This window comes from Phocoena phocoena, chromosome 1 (genome assembly GCF_963924675.1).
Source record: "Phocoena phocoena chromosome 1, mPhoPho1.1, whole genome shotgun sequence".
NCBI classification, from domain to species: domain Eukaryota; kingdom Metazoa; phylum Chordata; class Mammalia; order Artiodactyla; family Phocoenidae; genus Phocoena; species Phocoena phocoena.
In genome coordinates this window covers 50790822-50813629 of record NC_089219.1, presented here as the reverse complement: position 1 = coordinate 50813629, position 22808 = coordinate 50790822, and the positions used below count along the sequence as shown (strand labels likewise).

The 22808-nt window shown below is 35.0% G+C and overlaps 1 protein-coding gene across 1 annotated transcript in view; it reads right to left on the bottom strand.

Annotated features, from left to right (window-relative positions):
* HOOK1 (hook microtubule tethering protein 1) overlaps positions 1-22808 on the bottom strand; it is a 64926-nt gene that overhangs the window by 29392 nt on the left and 12726 nt on the right. Inside the window, exons 3-9 of the mRNA XM_065875832.1 lie at positions 21007-21079; positions 17923-17973; positions 16464-16596; positions 8968-9035; positions 7739-7801; positions 6349-6432; positions 1058-1224 (exon numbers count right to left, since the gene is read on the bottom strand). Of these exons, the coding sequence (XP_065731904.1) occupies positions 1058-1224; positions 6349-6432; positions 7739-7801; positions 8968-9035; positions 16464-16596; positions 17923-17973; positions 21007-21079 (639 nt within the window). The remainder of the gene's footprint in view (positions 1-1057; positions 1225-6348; positions 6433-7738; positions 7802-8967; positions 9036-16463; positions 16597-17922; positions 17974-21006; positions 21080-22808) is intronic.

The following is a 22808-nucleotide window of genomic DNA, read 5'->3' as shown; positions in this document are numbered from 1 at the left end:
CTATCCTGTGATTTATAAGAGAATATCTTTGTTCTTAGGAAATACATACTAAAGTATATAGGGGTAAAGGGGCATGTCTCCAATTTACTCTCAAATGGTTCCAAAAACTAACACGTGTGTATATATATATATATATGGTTATGTAAAGAGACTGCTAAAGCAAATGAAGAAAACTGTAAAACAACTGTCAAATCTGAATGAAAGGTATAAAGGAGCTCCTTATACTATTCTTGCAACTTTTTTGGTAAGTTTGAAATCATATCAAAATAAAGTAACAACGGGGCTTCCCTGGTGGCGCAGTGGTTCAGAGTCTGCCTGCCGATGAAGGGGACGTGAGTTTGTGTCCCGGTCCGGGAAGATCCCACATGCCGCGGAGCGGCTGGGCCCGTTAGCCATGGCCGCTGAGCCTGTGCCTCCGGAGCCTGTGCTCCGCAACGGGAGAGGCCACAACAGTGAGAGGCCAGCGTACCACAGAAAAAAAAAAAAAATAATAATAATAATAATAAAAATAATAAAGTAACAACAACAAAAATACATACAGTACAACTGGAGCACCTACTCTCAAGGCCTTATAGTGCAAGGCTCAGTGGTAAGCACATAAGAGACACTCAATTTTTATTAAAGGTTAGATGTACACTTTTTTTTTAAAGAAGAAATATAAAAGCTGATATGAAAAGCATCTTCTTTAGCTTAAGATTTACATTTTTTCCATTTATTATCAAGTTCCTTCTCCTATGTAAGAAACTCCCCCTTCTCCCCAGGCTTCAGCAATCACTCCTTTAAACTACTCTTGGACTTGCCTATGGCCTTCATTTGGTCCTTATCACACATTATTTTGAATTCTTTTATTTTTTACATATGTATCCTACTTGCCAAACTGGACTGTTAGCCCTATGAGGGCAGGAACCACTTACACCATTCAGTATTTTCAACAGTATTTTTAGGATACTAATCCTAAACATGCTTTGTAATGCTTAAACATTAGTTGTTGATATTATGATTTTTTAGCTACTATTTTAATAAAACTACATAAAATGATTTCCACTACAAATGTTACCTGAAGTTTTCTTCCTGTAATTGTTCTAGTTGCAACTGTGCATGAAAATACTTTTTTGCAACCATTGTATTTGGATCATCAAAAGAGCCATCCAACTGGTCAAGTTTTTCATTCATCATCTCATTCTCAGAAACTAGTGAATTCTTTTCATCTTGAAGTGCTGTCACCTAAAGAACAAATACACAAACAAAAGCATCAATAGCAAAAAAGCTTAGAATAAATCTGACCAAGCCATTAAATAGCTTGGTCAAGCAGACTAGATAATTTCTAAGGATCCTTAGAACTCTGGAGTTCTGGGTCTGGGAGACTTGGGTCAGAAGAAATCAACTTTCTTAATACAGAGAAAACAGAGTTAATACATATAAGAGAATATCTTTCAAATGTTATGTTCGCTTTAGTTCTGAGAAGAAAATGTTTCTAAGTCTCTAAAATCTCTAAATACCAATGAACTTCAAAAAATTAATTTGTTTCCCTTTTAGGTATAAATTTTTAGGATGCTGTTACCTAGTAAGCCAAAATATACACACATATATACAAAGTTACCATTTTAGGTTCCTGGTAGGAAATTATCAGTTACACATCACGTCTTCAGGCAATAGGCACATTATTTGGTTAATGAATCAGTAACAAAAACCTGAATTGAATGCAACTGTACACTGAAACTATTTAAAATGGATACAAACATGTAACTTCAGAATCACATCAACATCAGCACTTGATACATTTTTAATTTTACTTACATATTTATGTTAAGCATGATTTGCTCTCTCAGTTTTATTTCTTTTTCATTTAAAAACATCTTTAAAAATTTACAGCTAAGGCTGTGACCTTTTATAAGACTAGAAGTTTATGTGTGATTTTAAGATTAGTTTGAAAAAAGGTTGACCTCCCATAACTTACAATATAATATTGCACAAGTTTGCTATTTATATTTTCAAAAGATAATCAATTCAGTCCAGTCATGGGAATGGGGCTACATATTGACACACCAAGCTAATAAGAGGAAATTAAAATCAAATTATAGTCTTAAATACAAAGTAGGCATGTTACAAACACTGTCCTCCAAATGAGGAACACAAACAAAGGCTGGGAAACTGTTCCCAGACAGACTAGGAGGAAACAGTTTCTCTTCCTAAATTCAGTGCATGCATCCATTCTTGTCATGCAAGCAGTCTAGTGACCTGTCATGTACAATCCTAAGTGTTTGGGATACGAAAAAGAATGAGAGGTTGTGCCCTTTTAAGATCGCTACAGCAGAAATGTAAACAATTACAGGACAGAAAATGTGGTGCTTTGGTGGAAGTATACTATGGGGGGTTGGGGGCCCACAAAGAAAACAAGATCTCGTTCTAGCTTGAAGGTAGGGGCTGTTGTAAAAAGACTGGTAGAGGAGAAACAATACCCTGTCTTCAAACTGGCTAAGAATCCCCTGAAGAAGGGAGAGCAGCACGGGCAAACTTAGTTTTCAATACCTAGTGGGTAACCAACCTTGTTCCTATCCATGCAATTTACATTGTGGTTCTAGAGCCACCTTTATCACAGATATGAAGGAGGTGGGTATTAAACATGAGAATTCCTTGGACCCATCCCAGATGGGTGACTTAAGAGTGTCCAGTGGTGGTTCTAGGCATCTCTTCTAACAAGATGCCATAGTGATATTTTGTTTAGGTTCACTCTGTACCTGCCTCTGTCCCTTTCTGTTTCTCTCTGTCTCTGTCTCTCTCTGAGCTATTTAAAAGAGACAGAAAGTTCAAAAAGCTAAAAAAGAAAAAAAAAAAGCTCAAAAATAATACTCATATTCTCACATCACTCAGACTTAATATTTTTATAATTGCTTATTTTAAAAATTAAAATATAAAGTAAACTTCTATAGCTGGAGTCCTCTTTATCACATTGTGCCCAGTCACACATACTCTGTAGACACCTTAAGTTTGAAAATAACTGCCTCATTGAATCTTATACAATGCTGGGTAAAAGTATGCTTTTCTCTAACATACTAGAAGCAAGAATAACTAGCCTCTGTTACTGCAGTAAGTGAAGTAGTGTTACCTACTGCTGCCAGGTGGTATGAATAATGACTGGGAAAGGCAGGTAAAGAGTGGTTGATAAACCTGTCCTAACTTGCCCCAAAGCCCCATAATCATCTTGGACCAAAACTTTGTGAAAGTTTCTCAAAACTTTACATCAAATTCTCATGTGGATTTTTTTTTTGTTTCTTTTTTTAAAGTACGCATAATCAGGCCTTACTCCTGACTTAGTGAGTCATAATTTCATTTGTCCCAGTATCTATAAACATAATTTACACGGAACTCACACAGATCTTTATTTAAATGGATTGAGCTTCATCACCAGATCTTTCACTACAGAATCTCCTCTGTTCTTGCATTCTTTATTCTGATTAAAACATGTTTGCTACCTGGATTGTGTCAATGAGTAGTTTTTTTTTTTCAAGAAAGGGAGTTTGCACTTGCGCTCCTCAGTTAATGCCGTTTCCCTGCCTCAACATTTTGTGGATATTGCTCCTCTATATTCCAGCATGGAAGTTGTAGGGGAGCCTGATTTTCTTATCTTTGTGGGTGATGTACCTTTTCTACTTGACTGAGTTGTTTTTCCTGTATTCTTGAAATCTGATAGCTTAACTAGGGTAAGGCTTGGTGTTAAACATTATACACTGATTTGTTTCTATCTAGCTGCAATTTCCTTTTAAATCTTCACTTTGTTGTCCTACCACCTAGTCTATTCTATTGATGTGTTCTTATGGAATTGTAATACTAAATGAAGTGAAAGTTATTTTCTAAGCTTGGCTGTTGTCTTTTACATGCTCTTGTCTGTTTTTGGTTTTAGTCTGTAATGTTCACAGAGATGTCATGCTCTGATTCTTTTCATCTAGTTCATGTTTTGTGGGCAGTTAAGATACCCTGTTTGTTCTGGCATAGTGTTGAAGACTTCTTGGACACCCTTTCCACTGTAACCCATGGCCCAGTATGTTCTCCCCTCTGGGTAATAGTTGGGACTGTTTTCTCTACACCTCTCTATATAGCCTTGTGAATGGCCAGGGAAGATAGTGGCGGGGGGGTGGGCAGCATGGGGGCAGCTGAGACAACGGGCAATCTTTTTACAACACCTGGGCTAGACTCTCACTTCTGAGGTTTAAGTACTTCATACCAGGGTGGTGAGAAGTATATTCCATTCCCATGGAGAAATTCCTCTGGGCATCAGACTGTTTCCCCAATTCAGTGTGTGGCCCTACAGCCTTTGTTCCTATCAGAAAGAGTCCTTAGCTTCTCCTTAGCCATCATTTCCACTCTTCCCCAGTCCAAAGAAAATGAAGGACTCATAGCGGGAACTTCCTTCTGATTGGGTAGATTACTGTGAGAAGTCTCAAGATTTTTGTTTATTCCCCTGCATGGGCTGGGGATGAAGGAAGAACAGCAGGTTCCTGCCATGCAGCACTTCTGTCAACATCATATGCCTACTTCTTTCCTTGATTACCAGCTTTTAATTTAACTTCATTAGGTTATGCCCTTTTGTTTATTCACCTGCCCTTGGTGAATTTCTTTGCAGCTTATTTTTCTTTTTTGGTTCATTTGGTTGGGTATTAAAAATGAATTCCCCCCAAATTTTAGAATCACTCTCAAGTGACATATGATTAAAAGTAAACATTTTTCAAAAATAATTTTCCTTATAAAATTGGGGTATGTATCATATACACCTGTGTGAAATTCATATTGTTAAATTAATTATTTTTGTTTTGATTATATGCAGTTTTGATTATATTCATTTCACATGTGTAGCAGATAGTTGAGGGTTGACTCTATTTTGATACTGGAATTAAAAATGAGCAAACTTGGGATGTCTACACTTTTCAACTAAAATCACATCATCACATACTCTCCATCATGTGTTACAAACACTGAAATGTTTTAACACAGAATTTTGTGTTCTTTTTTGAATAAGAATTTCTCAGAAAACTGTATAGAGATTCTACATGAGACTGGTAATACCTGAATGATTCAATCCTCTATTCTTTATATGAGGTATTCTGGAGAGAGGATATAATCTTACTTGAAAATAAAACATCTCTGATGCTGTGCACGTCTGTGCGTATATGTGATGATATATATGCAAGGTGAGTGTGGTTTGGAAAGGAAAAGGAGAAAAGGTAGACGTTCTCATAATTTTGAGACACTAGCTTCGTTCAAATATAAACACTGGCTTTGTTCAAACATAGAGGAGTGATGTTTAAAGATGACGTTAGAAGATCTGGATTCTAGTGCTGTCACTGCCCTACGTAGCTGAGTCACCCTGACCAAGTCACTTCTCGTTTCCTTATTTGCAGACCCTTGAATGTTAGAAATATTACCCAGCCCTATCACTTTAGATATTTATCTCATCAAGCAAGGATAATGCTACCACAACCTTGTTCCTTGTCCTCACACTTTTCAGTCAATTATTTATGTAGCTTATTATTTGAATGAAAAGTGCAATTGACATACAGCATAATATGATGGTACATTTAAATCTTTGTATAATTTTTCGAGACTTATTGCATAATCTTCACATAACAATAATAACAATACATGCAAACATATACACAGCCCTATGCACCAGGCCCTGCTTTAAGTGCTTTATGTATATTAATTCATTTAAATGTAATTATCACTCTGGGAGATATATACTATTAAAACATCATTTCTCAAAAGAGAAATATGAAGTATAGAGAAATTAAGCAATTTGCCTGAGCATATACAACCAGCTAGTAACATAACCAGGTTCTGAATATAGGCAGCCTGGTTTGACAATCTACTCCTTTAACTGTTAACTACTGTCTCTCATGCCAAGTTTATTTTGCTAACACTTATGTGCATATGAACCCAAGAGTTACATACATGTGTTCATATACACATACATGTTAGCAAAACAAACTTGGATCTCAAATTTATTGGGGGTCAAGCCCTTCTAAATATTTCCATAAAGGACCCCACTTAATATTCATACCCTATAAAGTAGATACTTTAGTTTCCCCTTTTTACAAAACAACAAACCAAGGCATCATCTAAGCAGTTGAAATTCTGCAATTAGAATGACCCTCTCAATGAAGTAGTTAAGCAAGCAATTTTCCACTCTAAAAGAAAAATTATAAAGTTCATGTTTGAAGAGTCAGGCCTATAACAGACTCTTTCAATGGTCCTTCCATGAAATGAAACCCAACCTCCAAAACACTTTACTAATTAATTAATTAAAATAAGACTCTTGTAAATTTAAAGAGGAAATTATTCTTCGATCCATACCTGCATATCTAGTTCTTGGCATCTTTGCCTCAGTTCTTCTTTTTCTGCTAGTGCTTCCTGAAGTTCTTCCAGGGCCCTTTTAAGCTGAAATAGAAAATGTCCTCTTAGTAAATCACATTTTGAAACAAATTGAAAAATATACTTTTATCAAAACACATATATACACTGATGTTGGAAATGCTTTTAAAATTTACCTATTAACAAATAAGTAGTAATATGTTGTTTTTCTGTAAATAATATCAACAGAGTCTCATTAACATTTAAGGCTAAGGTCCCACAGAAATAAAATTTTATGTAAATCTTTGTGAAATATTTAAAACAGAGTATTAGAGGATGAACTGTTTATTTTTTATTTATTTTTTTTTAACATCTTTATTGGGGTATAATTGCTTTACAATGGTGTGTTAGTTTCTGCTTTATAACAAAGTGAATCAGCTATACATATACATATGCTCCCATGTGTCTTCCCTCTTGCGTCTCTCTCCCTCCCACTCTCCCCATCCCACCCCTCCAGGCTGTCCCAAAGCCCCGAGCTAATATCCCTGTGCCTTGCGGCTGCTTCCCCCTAGCTATCTACCTTACTACGTTTGTTAGTGTGTATATGTCCATGACTCTCTCTCGCCCTGTCAAAACTCACCCTTCCCCCTCCCCATATCCTCAAGTCCGTTCTCCAGTAGGTCTGCGCCTCTATTCCTGTCTTATCCCTAGTGAACTGTTTATTTTTATCACAGAAAAAAAATTTAGAGCACAGCATGTTTATATTTAAATAAAATTTTTATAGAAAAAATTTTTTTTAATTTGAAATACTTCTTGAGATGGCTGGTGACACTCATGAAAGTCAGATGTCCAAACATATAACAGGAAAAGTATTTGATGCATTTACCTCTCCTCTTACCCTTCCCCTTATAACCCAGATTGGGTTATACAGAGGAGGAGTGTGCCTTTTCCTCCATGTAAAACAACTGTGTAAAACAACCAGGGAAAGAAGCCCTGAGTACAGGAGCCTTGAGTTAATTCTTCAATATTAGAGGAAAGCAACTGTGACAAAAATCATATTTCCTTATTAGGTAAATTAGAATTCAGCAGAATTTTTAAGTACTATTTAATTATGTAACTATACAGAATGGGCCACATGTGTATTAACAAATGTCAGGAAAGTTTAATACCACTCATCTCTTCAAACATGATCATTAAAAACTCTGGAGATGAACACTACTTGCATTCATGAAGGAATGCATAATAGTCAATTAAAGATCTTATAGGAGAATAAACTAAATTTCATGGAAGAAAATAATCTTGTATGTGGTCTCCTATGTAAGCCTTTAAGATAGTAATTGACAAAGGAACTCTATCACTGTGCAACATTTTCCTCACATACTAAAATACTCACCTGTTGCTCTAATTCTCCAACAGCATCATTTGTAGGAGAGCTCACTATTTCTTTACTCATCAACTAGAATTAAAATAGTAAAATTAAGTACAATAAAGTAAGATTTACACAGTAAAAAATGTTTACTTGAAAGGAAAGTAAAATGCTTTATGTTTAATTTTTCCTTGCCTTAATTTGATGATCCTTATATTATTCAAATAAAAAATGAATAAAGGTTTAAGCTAAATAGCACAATGTTCAAGCATTACATTAGTGAGGACATAAGTAAAATGTGCTTGAAATATTTAGATATATTTAAAATACTAACGTACTGAAAAATTATAATCCAAGTTCTAAACGATGAATTACTAAATAAAACTGAACACATCACATAATAAAAAAAAATTATTTTTCCGTAACATGAATTGACACTTTAAAAATAGAGCTTTAAATGAGTGATGTGGCAAAATTCCTAATTTGAGAAGTCATTTTAAAAGGAGTTACAATTATATGAAAAAAAAAGGATCCTGTAAAATAACTTTTCTGCATATGAAAGGCAGATTTATGCATAGTGATGTTTTGAATTCAAACCAGCAATGCAAACTCAGAGTATACACACTTCTAAAGTCCTAGATGCTGTCTCCCTCTAAGTCATGCCTCTTCTAAACTATGTTTTCCTCACTAACCCTTCACTCAACTTTCCCTCAGGCCTCCTCTTCACTTGACTTCATCTCAGCCTTTTGTTCTGATTTTAAGAACGAACATGCACTGAGTGAATTCTGAATCTCTATGGTACAACTTAGATAACTAGACTGGCTTGAATCCAGGTTATCTGGCTCCGAAACCTAATTTTCACTATATTTGCTCACAGTTCTAACATTCTGAAAATGCATATGAGATACATACACACACACTTTAAAATTTCAGAAAAGATTACTCTACCTGGCAGAAACAAAGAGAAGTTATAAAAACTCCTAACTGGGAAGAGGATGTTTATCCTGCTTAGTTGAAGTTATTTAAAGGAAACTGACAATGTTAATTTAACTTTTAAAATGCAGAGGTACTACCATTGGGCTTCAAGTCCTTATAAGAAATTTTTGGGGAAAACACAACAGCCAAAGATAAGTAAACCTACTACAAAGGGCTCGTTTATACAGCAGTGAAATATACATCCATAAAATCTATGTGAACAGTTTTATATAATTTGGTTTAGGATTTTCATACATATGTGATCATGATATATAGCTTACCTCTTGAATGGCAGTCATGACCACATGTTGAACAGACTCTTCCAGTGTCATTATATTTTGAATATGTTCTATGATTAAAAAAAAAAATCAGATCTGAAAAAACCCTACTCTTCACCCATAGAAATTTAGTCATTCAATTAACAGCATAAAAATTCATTCACTACACATAATTCTTTATGCAAGTATATTATTTTATCACAAAAAATATGTCCATTGTAAACAAATAAGCAGAACTGAAAATAATCATAAAAATATCTATAAATTTTTTAAAGAAAGTCTCTAATTTTCTGACAAGGAAGAAAAAGAGAATAAATTGCAATTAATGTTGAAACAATTATAACAATTTCTTTCCTCTTGTTAAATATTCAGTATTATGAGATGAATTCACATGTACAGGTATACCACAGAAATAGTACCAGTTCAGTTCCAAACCACCCCAATAAAGCAAGTATTGCAATAAAGTGAGTCACATGAATTTTTTAGTTTCCCAGTACATATAAAAGTTATATTTATACAATACTGTAGTTTATTAAGTGACAATAGCATTATGTCTAAAAAAACAACGTACAAATCTTAATTTAAAAGTACTTTATTGCTAACAAAATGCTAACCATCATGTGAGACTTTAGCACGTGGTAATCCTTTTTACTGGTGGAGGATCTTATCTTGATGTTGATGGCTGCTGACTGAATAGGGTGGTGGTGAAAGCTGGGGTGTCTGTGGCAATTTTTTAAAATAAGACAACAGTGAAGTCTGCCATGTCAATTGACCTTTCCTTTCACAAACAATTTCTCTGTAGCATGCAGTGCTGTTTGATAGCATTTACCCACAGTAGAACTTCTTTCAGAATTGGAGTCCATCCTCTCAAATTCTGCTGCTGCTTCATCAACTAAGTTTATGTAATTTCTAAATTCTTTATTGTCATTTCAACAGTCTTCATAGCATGTTCACCAGGAGTAGATTCCATCGCAGAAACCACTTTGTTTGCTCATCCATAGAAGCGACTCGTCTGTTAACATTTTCTCATGAGATGGCAATAATTGTCATACCTTCAAGCTCCACTTCTAACTCTAGTTCTCTTGCTATTTTTACCACATATCCAGTTACTTCCTCCACTGAAGTCTTGAACTGCGTAAAGTCATGTATGAGAGTTGGAATCAGTTTTTTCCAAACTCCTGTTAATGTTGATATTTTGACCTCTTCCCATCAATCACTTACGCTCTTTTTTTCCCCTCAAGGGAAACATTCCTTTATTTTTAAAAAGTTTTTATTTTACATTGGAGTATAGTTGAGTTACAATGTTGTGTTCATTTCAGGTGTACAGCAAAGTGATTCAGTTATACATACACATATATATCCATTCTTTTTCATATTCTTTTCTGATATAGGTTATTACAGAGTACTGAGTAGAGTTCCCTGTGCTATAGAGTAGGTCTCTGTTGATTATCCATTTCATATATGGTAGTGTGCATATGTTAATCCCAACCTCCTAATTTATCCCTCCCCACTACCTTTCCCCTTTGGTAAACATAAGTTTGTTTCCTAAGTCTGTGAGTCTGTTTCTGTTCTGTAAAGTTCATTTTTTAGATTCCACATATAAGTGATATCATATGGTATTTGTATTTCTCTGTCTGATTTACTTCACTCAGTATGATAATCTCTAGGTCTATCCATGTTGCTGTAAATGGCATTCTTTTTTATGGCTGAGTAATATTCCATTGTATATATGTACCACATCTTCTTTATCCATTCATTTGTCGATGGACATTTAGGTTGCTTCCATGTCTTGGCTATTGTAAATAGTGCTGCAATGAACACTGGGGTGCATGTACCTTTTCAAATTATGGTTTTCTCTGGATATATGCCCAGGAGTGGGATTGCTGGATCAAATCTATTTTTAGTCTTTAAAGGAACCTCCATACTGTTCTTCATGGTGGCTGTACCAATTTACGTTCCCACCAACAGTGTAGGATGACACAAACAGATGGAAAGATATACCATGTTCTCAGACTGGAAGAATCAATATTGTCAAAATGACTATACTACCCAAGGTAATCTACAGATTCAATGCAATCCCTATCAAAATACCAATGGCATTTTTTGCAAATCTAGAACAAAAAATCTTAAAATTTGTATGGAAATACAAAGACCCCGAATAGCCAAAGTGATCTTGAGAAAGAAGAACACAGCTGGAGGAATCAGGCTCCCTGACTTCAGACTATACTACAAAGCTACAGTAATCAAAATAGTTTGGTATTGGCACAAAAACAGAAATATAGAACAATGGAACAGGATAGAAAGCCCAGAGATAAACCCACACACCTATGGTATATTAATCTATGACAAAGGAGACAAGAATATACAATGAAGAAAAGACAGTCTCTTCAATAAGTGGTGCTGGGAAAACTGGACAGCCACATGTCAAAGAATGAAAGAACATTCTCTAACATCATACACAAAAAAAACCCTCAAAATGGATTAAAGACCTAAATGTAAGACTGGATACTATAAAAACTCTTAGAGGAAAACACAGGCAGGACAATCTTTGACATAAATCACAGCAAGATCTTTTTGGATCCACCTCCTAGAGTAATGAAAATAAAACCAAAAATAAACAAATGGGACCTAATTAAACTTAAAAGCTTTTATACATCAAAGGAAACCATAAACAAAATGAAAAGACAACCCACAGAATGGGAGAAAATATTTGCCAACAATGCAACCAACAAGGGATTAATCTCCAAAATATACACACAGCTCATGCATCTCAATATCAAAAAAACCCCAAACAAGTCAATCAAAAAATGGGCAGAAAATCTAAATAGACATTTCTCAAAAAAAAGACATACAGATGGCCAAAAAGCACAAGCAAAGATGCTCAACATCACTAATTATTAGAGAAATGCAAATCAAAACCACAATGAATATCACCTCCCACTAGCCAGAATGGCCATCATCAAAAAGTCTACAAACAATAAATGCTGGAGAGGGTGTGGAGAAAAGGGAACCCTCTTATCACCTATGTTCTTAATGGTATCTACAATAGTAAATCTTTTCCAGAAAGTTTTCAATGTACTTTGAAAACCAGATCCATCAGAGGAATCACTATTTATGGCAGTTATAGCCTTACAAAATGTATTTCTTAAATAGCAAGACTTAAAAGTCAAAATTACTTCTTGATCCATGGGTTGCAGAATAGATGTTTTGTTAGCAGGCATGAAAACAACATTAATTTTGTTAAACATCTCCATCAAAGCTCTTGAGTGACCAGGTACTTTGTCAATGAGCAGTAATGTTTGAAAGGAATGTCTTTTTTTGTGAGAAGTAGGTCTCAACAGTGGGCTTAAAATAGTCAGTAAACCATGTTGTAAACAGATGTGCTGTCACCCAGCCTTTGTTGTTCCATTTATAACACAGGCAGATTAGATTTAGCATAGTTCTTAAGGTCCTAGGATTTCCAGAATGACAAATGAGCACGGGCTTCAACTCTGTCACCATCTACATTAGCAAGAGAGTCAGCCTGTCCTTCAAAGCCAGGCATTGACTTTTCCTAGCTACCTATGAAAGTCCTAGATGGCATCTTCTTCCAATAAAAGGCTGTTTTGTCTATACTGAAAATATGTTTAATATAGTGGCCTTCATTAATTATCTTAGCTACATCTTCTAGATAACTTGCTGTAGCTTCTACATCAGTACCTGCTGCTTCACCTTGTACTTTTATGTTCTGGAGATGGCTTTCCTTAAACCTCATGAACCAACCTCTGCTAGCTTCAAACTTTTCTTCTGCGGTGTCCTCATCTCTCTCAGGCTTCACAAGATTGAAGTTAGAGCCTTGCTCTAGATTAGGCTTTGGCTGAAGGGAATGTTGTGGCTGGTTTGATCTTCCATCCAGACCACTAAAATGTTCTCCCTATAAACAATAAGACTTAAGCTTTCATATCATCGGTGTGTTCACTGAAGCAGCACTTTTAATCTCCTTCAAGAACTTTTTCTTCATACTCACAATTTGGTTGTTTGGTGGAAGAGGCCTAGATCTTGGCCCCTCTTGTCTTTCAGCATACCTTCCTCACTAAGCTTAATCATTTCTAGCTTTTGATTTAAAGTAAGAGATGTGGGAGCCTTCCTTTCACTTGAACACGTAGAGGCCACTGCAGGGTTATTAACTGGCCTACTTTCAATATTGCTGTGTATCAGGGAGTAGGGAGGCCTGAGGAAGGGAGAGAGATGGGGAAATGGCTGGTTGGTGGAGTGGTCAGAACACATACAACATTTATAACATTTACTGATTAAGTTTACCATGTTACTATGGGTGCAGTTCATCGTGCCTCAAAACAATTACAATAGGACTTCCTTGGTGGTGCAGTTGTTGAGAATCTGCCTGCCAATGCAGGGGACATGGGTACGAGCCCTGGTCCAGGGAGATCCCACGTGCCGCAAAGCAACTGGGCCCGTGAGCCACAACTACTGAGCCTGCGTGTCTGGAGCCTGTGCTCCGCAACAAGAGAGGCCACAACAGTGAGAGGCCTGCGCGTCACAATGAAGAGTGGCCCCTGTTCGCCACAACTAGAGAAAGCCCTCGCACAGAAACGAAGACCCAACACAGCCAAAAATAAATAAATTAATTAAAAAAAAAACAATTACAATAGTAACACCAAAAAGCACTGATCACAGATCACCATAACAAATATAATAATAATGAAAAAGTGTGAAATATTGTGAGAATTACAAAAATGTGACACAGAGACATGAAGTGAGCAAATGCTGTTGGAAAAGTGGTGCTAATAGATTTGTTGGACATAGGGTTACCACAAACCTTCAATTTTGAAAAACACAATAAAGCAGAGCTCAATAAAACAAGGTATGCCTGTATTCAGTGAACTCTTAAGATCTAAGCTCAGAAAGTTTCATTTATCACCTACTTAGTTCATTTCAGGAAGGTTTTCAATGAAGAGACTTCCTGCAAACACCTGCTCGACATTCACCAAGTTTCACCTTAAGGAGATCCTTATACCTTAACACACACACACACACACACACACACACACACACACACACGTGGGAGCGCAATAAGTTGATTCTGTCACAATTAGAAGTGATGAATCATGAGAGTTTTTCCTGTATTTGCAGGTTTAGATCGACAGCAACTGTATGTTCTCCACCTAAAACAATTTTCCAAAAGTTTTAAGGATTTATTATTTTCTAATGCTTTTATTGTTTTAATGATACTCTGGAAAACTTCTAAAAGTTCTCTAAATCTCTCTTTTATTTGTGAAGCCAAGTACTGGAAAAAAATTCTGAGAGATTCTGGTATGCACCCGACCACTAAATTCTATGGGTGTGTGTGTGTGTTGGAGGGGGAAGAATTAACTAGATGAGGCACAAGCAATGGAATGATTTCTTTTAACTGGATTTGTTGGATAATGGAGTGTTTCAAGTCTACTGAAAGCATCATAAAATTTTTCTCTTTCCACACCAAGATAAACAGGGTACTGTTAACCAAATTAGTTAATCCTTTCAAGACTGCTGCAATACCTTTGAATCATTTTGAAAATCAATTCTCACTGAAAAGTATAAATATGTGGAAGGTGGTTTATATTATGGATGTGTTTTGGTTTTACATTTTAATTAAATTACTACAAGTTTTTTTTCCATTTATCTGCTCACTCCTAAAAATTGAGACCCCAGACACATACCTCCAAAAATAAACCCAATTAGATAATCCTTTCAAAATAATGAAAATTAAACTATTTCTTTATATTTATTACTTGCTAAACTTTTATTTATATACCCAGGAATTGAGCCTCCTTTTAAAAATCTGAGGTCAAAATTGCTAAGTAATGCTTAGAACTAAATTATGAAAATACTACATATTATATCAATATTTATAGGAGGCAACAAAACTTAAGAGAAAATTATAGCTTAAAACATCAATTATAGCTTCGAATAGAAAGAACTGATTAATTCACAATAGAAGCAATGAGATAACAGAATAGATATTAAATAGTACAAACAAAATGAATCAAAGCCCAAAGTTGGTTCTCTGAAAAAGACTATTAAAACCAACAAACATGCTAAGGTTAAGCAAAAAGATGTTATAAATAACCAGTAACTGAAATAGAAACAAAGCATTAAATAGAAAAATAAAAAGGATCACGGTAATAGAAACTTGCTAATTCATAAAAGAATTACTATTTGTCAATTTGTAGTTAAAAATATATAGAAGTTTTAACTTTCCATAAGAAAACATTTCTTACTTTCATTAAAAAAAACAAAACAAAACAACAGAAACATTGAGACCTTTGACATTATCTATGAGAAATAAAAGCCTATGGAGAAGTACTGACTTGCCCTAGAAAAAAAACAGCCAGTTAATAATAGAGATGGACTAATATGAAAGTTTTCTGGTACCCAAACCCTTTTTTATGATAAACTATAGCTGATCTCATGTGTTTCATTTTTCTCCTTCCTGAATTGATTCTTACTGAATTTATCTTGTCTCATATGTTCTCTTCATTAGTTAGATAACACTGAATGTGTTTTCTAAGGTTCTGACTTAAAATGTTTTACCAACTTCAGCACCCAACATTCTTTTATGAAGGTGATGTCCTAAGGCCAATTTTGGATGAGCATGCAAAAAACATCAGCATCAAAAATGTCATCACCCAGGGCTTCCCTGGTGGTGCAGTGGTTGAGAGTCTGCCTGCCACTGCAGGGGACACAGGTTCATGTCCCGGTCCAGGAAGATGCCACATGCCGCGGAGCGGCTGGGCCCGTAAGCCATGGCCGCTGAGCCTGCGCGTCTGGAGCCTGTGCTCCGCAACGGGAGAGGCCACAACAGTGAGACGCCTGCACACCGCAAAAAAATAAAATAAAATGTCATCACCCAGACTGATGCAAGCCCCTCAAGGAAGTAGACCTTGGTCTGTTCAGTTCACATTTTATTCATTACATTCAACCAAAAATGTTCTTTTTGTACTCAGCAGGATATGGATCACTGTGTTCATATATACCAATATAGCACACCAATTCCATTTATATCGTCAGACTGCTTATCTTTATCTGGAGGATACTTTGGAAGCATTCTTCTAAAAAGAGCAGAATATCATCTGAAGAAGCCTGGAAGTAGCTGCATAATCATTTATGAAAATCTGAATCAACCTAAGGTTCTGTCTCTCACATGTTAAAGAGATAATGTATCAAATAAATAAGTACAATTTTTATTGAATATCCACTAAGTCCTAAGCATAGATTAAGTTAACCTAATTAAAGTACATTTTAGTTAGCCACTGAATACGAATCTCAGAATCTAGGTACAGTTAGGATACTGAAGATTTATAGCTTTTTAATTGCAGAGCTGTGCTCGAATTCAGATCTTCTGGCTTACATTTCAGTGTGCTTTCCACCGATCTACAATAGTACATTTTTATGCAATTTCCTATAGCAATGTAGGTTGTCTCTAGAAAGTAGATATCCTCAAATGATTGAAATTCACTTACCTTGCTTCTTTTCACAGTTGACAGCACAACCTAAAATAAGCTGGAGCAACCTCCCAAGCTCCACAGAATCTGAACATTCAGTTATTTGGTTTAAATCAGGGATAAGTTCTTCAGAAATCTGTTGTCCCAAAAACTGCAGTGTTGAAAATAAATTAGATCACTCATTTATGTAGGCTACAGAGAATTGACTACATTGAATTATTGCAAGGAAAATAAATTATAAATAGGTTCACGAAAAGACTCAGATAAATTAACAAATGATAAACCCACAATTACTGACTAAAACCAGTTAGTAAAGTTCAAGCAACCTCCCAAAATTTTGAGAACCAACCAAAAGCAACTAAAATGGTTTTATAACAAATATCCTTTACCCCACTGTCAGAGAGAGGAATTGTTTAAGAAGCCCCTGGCCTGATCTATTATGATAAAACATATGCCTTTCCATAAAAAAATAAACAGACTTAAGTCAAAGAAAATTCATAATATTTTGATACATATTCAATGAATAGAGAACCATAAAATAAACCAAATGAACAACAAATCTAATGGATTAATCTTTCCTGGCTCTATCTTTTTTTTTAAGATTGCTTTTTTCTTTTTTCTTTGGCTGTGCCATGCAGCTTGCAGGATCTTAACTCCCTGACCAGAGATTGAACTCAGGCCCTGGGAGAGAAAGTGCCACGTCCTAACCACTGGACTGCCAGGGAATTCCCAAGATTGTTTTTTACAAGAAACTAAAAAGTATTCTTGCCATTAAAAAAAACCAAAAAACTTCAAAATGAGTTTTAGGCATTAATGAATTGAAAAATTTTAGTTCTAGAATATTTTAGAAGAAACTACAAGTGCAATTGTATGAAAACTTTAAAAAGTAAAAACAAAATTCTTTAATGGCAAAACCAAACCAAAAACTTTTACACATTAAGCAATAAACTTTCTTATATCAAATAATCCTGCTAGAGAACTTCTTAAGATGCTGAATAAGAAAAACAAATCACTTGAATAATGCATTATCTAATGTGACTTTAATACTACTTTTATTTTGCATTTTTTCCCAATTCACTTGCACAAGCATAATTTCATAGTATGTCTTTGCTGTTATTTACATTGGAAAGAAATATCAAAACAACGCTTTAAATAGAAAAGTACTTTAATTTAGTTATAAGGTCTACTTTATAGCACTGCATAAAATCAAATTATATAAAGATGAAAGTAATTTTATTTGAGAAAAAATCAACTTAAAGAGTATCAATATAGAAACATTTTACAAATCAATATATTACTTTTTAGCCCCTTTACGTTAACAAAATTCGAGTGTTCTAAAAATGGAAAAATCATAATATATTTCAATTATGAATTATATACCAGTAAAATGTTATAAACAAAAAGCCAAGTCATTTTTCAGTGTCAATATAATTATCAGAGTATTTTATATTTAAACAAAGTCAAATGATTTTCATACCTCACTGTAATAACCCATAATTCCTTGAAGTACCTTCTTTAAATTACTAGCCTAATGGAGGAAAAAAAATAAATTATTTAATATTAACAATGAAATAAAATATATGTCAGGGTGAAATACAATAAAAACTTCCTGATAAAAATGACAACAAAAACATATATTAGAGTTCTATAAATACAAATACATGATTTTTAAACATCAAAGCTTTATTCAGAGTTTGATTATAGAAAAAACGTCTTCTTCCTTAGATAGTTGAACTAGAGTGATTGTATTTAGAGTGAGCCACAACAAACTCAAGTACCAACTTAAAAGATTTAGCTATGAGCATGTCCACCTTCAGTCATGAGTGAGTAACTGGATCTAGACTTACTCTCCACCACAAACAACTAGAAAACAGGATAAAATACAAGGAGTATTGTTTTCAAGCTTTAGCCAAAAGACAATATAGAACTCTAATTTCTAAGAGAAGGAAAACAAAAAAGATGAGCCCTACACTAGTCTAAGATTTCTCTCTAGAGGCAATTTTCATACCATGGCACGGGGAGGTGGAAACAAAACAAAGCCTGATGTTCTTGTGGAGTTGAGAAGATAGACATCAGAAGTTCAGGAAGGTCGAGGTAGTTGGGATTTGCAGGGCAGATAAATGAAGAGGTGAGAGCTTTGGAAAGAAATCTCCATAGTAGTCCCTTTGACTCTTTGGCTGAATACTAATTTGCATGTGCATGGGTGAAACTCAATGAGATTAAACAAAAATAATTTCCAAGGAAACAACAATCTAGGGAACTATAAACTGAACAATTCCTTGAAGATTGCACAGGGCCGGAAACTGCTGAAATTCCCACCAGTCAGAGTGAAGAGATCATGACTATGCTAATACAGACAAGCATTCACTAAAAACCCCCAAAAGGTAACAGCTTAGTAGTGAGTCTAACCTAGCCATAGAGGAGAAAATAACTCTAGATCTGCCTTCCATCCCCCCAAACCCTGAAAAGATCAAACTGATTCACAAGTATCTTAACTGCCTGTAAGAACAAAGTCCAACACTCTTTAAAGGAATACAAAAAACCCAGCACTCAATAATAAAATTCACACTGTCTAGCGTCCAATAAAAAATTACTACACATGTGAAGAAGCAGGAGTATGTGAACTATAATTAGGAGAAAACTCAGTCAATAGAAACAAGCCTAAAATGAGAGATGAAAGAATTAGAAGATAAAAAAGTTAAAACTGTTTGTTTAAAAATGTTCAAGGGGGGCTTCCCTGGTGGCACAGTGGTTAAGAATCCGCCCACCAATGCAAGGGACACAGGTTCAAGCCCTGGTCCGGGAAGATCCTACATGTCGCAGAGCAACTAAGCCCGTGCGCCACAACTACTGAGCCTGTGCTCTAGAGCCCGCGTGCCTAGAGCCTGTGCTCCGCAACAAGAGAAGCCACCGCAATGAGAAGTCCGTGCACCGCAACGAAGAGTAGCCCCCGCTCGCCGCAACTAGAGAAAGCCCACGCGCAGCAATGAAGACCCAGCACAGCCAAAAATTAAAAAAAAAAAAAAAGTTCAAGGATTTAAATAAGAGGAATATAAGAAAATAAATATTTTTTTTTTAAAAAAAGAACAAAATAAAGAGATTGTCAATGGATAAAAAAGCAAGACCTAACTATTAGGTGACTACATCACTTTCAATATAAATACACAGAGAGACTAAAGAAGAGAAAAAGATATAATAGGCAAAAATAATCTTTAAAAAACAGGAGTGGTACATCAGTATCAGACAAAGTAGACTTCCAAAAAAGAAATATTACCAGGGATAAAAATAAGTCATTTTATAATGATAGGTAGATTCATTCAACAAGAAGACATAAAAAATTAATGTATATAAACCAAATAACACAGATTCAAATTACATGATTAAAAAATTAGAATTGAAAGGAGAAATTGACAAATCCACAATCATCATTAGAGATCTGAGGACTCCTCCCCCCTTAACTGATAGAATAATCAGACAGAAAATCAATAAAGATATAAAAGTAAACAGTACTATCAACAAAGCTGTAATAATCCATATTTGTAGGACTGTAAAATACATGTTGTTTTCAAGTGCACATGGAATATTCACCAAGACAGACCATATATTAGGTCATAAAATAAGTCTTAGTAAATGTAAAAGAATTCAGAGTATGTTCTCAAAACAAAATGGAATTAAATTAGAAATTAATAAATAAAAGAAAGATATGTAGAAAATCCTCAAATATTTAGAATTTGAAATACCTACTTCTAATCTACCCAGGGGTCAAAAGAAAAATCACAAGGGAAATTACCAAATATTTTGATCTAAATGAAAATAAGAACACAGTATGTTAAAATGTGTGGGATGTGGCTAAGGCAATGCTTACTACTAGGGAAAAGTGCTTAAAGCTGATGACTTAAGCTTTCACCTTAAGAAGCAAGAAAAAGAGCAGATGTTAAGAAGAAAGGAAATAACAAAGAAGAGACAGGAAATCCAGAAAACAAAAGCTAGTTCTTTTCAAAAAACATTTTTTTTAATTGAAAAACATCAAGCCAGATTTATCAAGGAAGAAAATATAAAAGACATAAATTACCAATATTAGAGAAGAACAGAAACAATGCAACATCCATCAACAGGTGAATGGCTAAGCAAATTGTGGTAAATCAGTGTAATGAAATACTACTCAGCAAAAAAAAAGAAATAACTACTAATACAGGCAACATGGATGAGTCTCAAAAACAATACATGAGTAAAAGAATACCAAAGAGTTCATAATATCTGATTCCATTTATATGGAGCTCCAGAAATTAAACCTATACTGACTGAAAGCAGACCTGTGGCCACCCAGGGCCAAGTCAAGAGTGAGGATTAACTGGGAAGGGGCATATGTTCCTGTTTTTGCTTAATGGAAACGTTCTATATCTAACTATGATGGTATAAGAACATACACAAGTGTCAAAACTCAAACTATACACAATAAAATGTATCCTTCAGTTAATTTAAAAAATAAGATTTAGTTGAGCTTAGTGCTAATTTCAGACCACTGTTTGGATCAAGTACTTCTAGCATTCATTCTACATACCTTTATTCGCCAGTTGTCACCGATATCCTCTTTAATTCGGCTTAACCAAGATTCATTGAACCAAGCTACATCACTACAACAAAAATACAAATGTTGAACATTAAAATGATTTTATTTCATGAAAAATACCAAATTTAATCAACAGATTCAAAGTTATTTTCCATCTTAAAGCCTGTCCTTAATAAGAATAGTAAATATTATTTAAAATGAACCCACTGAACTTTTTGTTATTCCTAAGGGTTTCTTTTGGAATTTCTCATAGTAAATTAATTAAGTCATTAACATCTTCAATTTAACAAACATTTACTAAATATCTCATACTAGGCACCCTGGTAGGTAGATGTAAAAGTCCCAATCCTAAAGGGAAAAAAAAGGAAAACATTTTAACGTGTCTACTATGTATCAAGCACTGTGCTTGATGTTTTTTCATATTACTTCATTTAAATATCATAGTAACTTGGCAAAGCATCCATTATCCCCAATCTTACTCCTCAGTGAACTGAGAATAAGACAATAATTTTCCCCAAGTGACACTAGTACATGGCAAAGTTTAGTATTAAGTCCGATATTGACATTGAAGGCCAAGACAAAGAACTGCTATATCAAATTTTTATGTATTCAATAAGGCCTTGAAGAATAACACCCGATTATAAATAGTGAACTACAATAATAGATTATATTCTTTTTTTTTTTTTTTTTGCGGTACGCTGGCCTCTCACTGTTGTGGCCTCTCCCGTTGCGGAGCACAGGCTCCGGAGGCGCAGGCTCAGCGGCCATGGCTCACGGGCCCAGCCACTCCGCAGCATGTGGGATCCTCCTGGACCGGGGCACGAACACGTATCCCCTGCATCGGCAGGTGGACTCTCAACCACTGCGCCACCAGGGAAGCCCAATAGATTACATTCTAAACAAATACTTGGATGCTTGCTGTGAGTAAGAGTAAAATGAAGATGAATAATTTATTATCCTGACTCTTAGAGAAATATCTAATAAAGGGAGAAAGTAAAGAGCACAAATAACTATACTCAAAGGAGAATGTGATAAATGCTTTAAGGAGTAAACAAACACCAAGAAATTACAGAATGTTAGTACTAGAAGAGGTCTTACCTAAATTTTTACTTTACAGATAAGCCAACTAAAGTGAGGGTAGAAATTAAAGAGGTTATTTCCAAGGCGGTATCCTGAATTTAAAGATGCAAAGCTGAAAACAGTGCCTAGTTTTTCAGCAATCATTCTGCCTCAGATGTGCTAAAACAGATGTCACTTCTGACTACAGTAACCAGAAATGGCTTCACCATTTTCAATTCATTCTTTGGAATTTGTAACCATTTTCTTTTGAGCAAATTAATGTTAATTATTTTCGACTTTTCTCAGATGCTAAGGCTATAATTACCAAAATAACTTGGCTAAGTGTGTAAATGGTATATTTCTAACCAGGTATTTACCTGAAAAGACTAAATTTATTTAGTTAATGAGTCAAAACTCTCAAAGTAAATTTACTTTCTTTTGACATCAGTTTAAGTTGAAGAGGTATGCCAGTTGCAATGGTTAATTTTATGTGTCAATTTGGCAGGGCCCCAGTACCCATATATTTGGTCAAACATGCTTGGATGTTGTAGTGAAGATGTATTTTAGATGAGATTAACATGTAAATCAGTAGACTCTGAGTAAAGCTAATTACCCTCCATAATGTAGTTGGGCCTCATCCAATCAGCTGAAGGCCTTAAGAAAATGACTCACCTCCCCTGAGAAAGAGTAAATTCTGCCAGTAGACTGCCTGTCAACTCTAGCTGCAACAACTC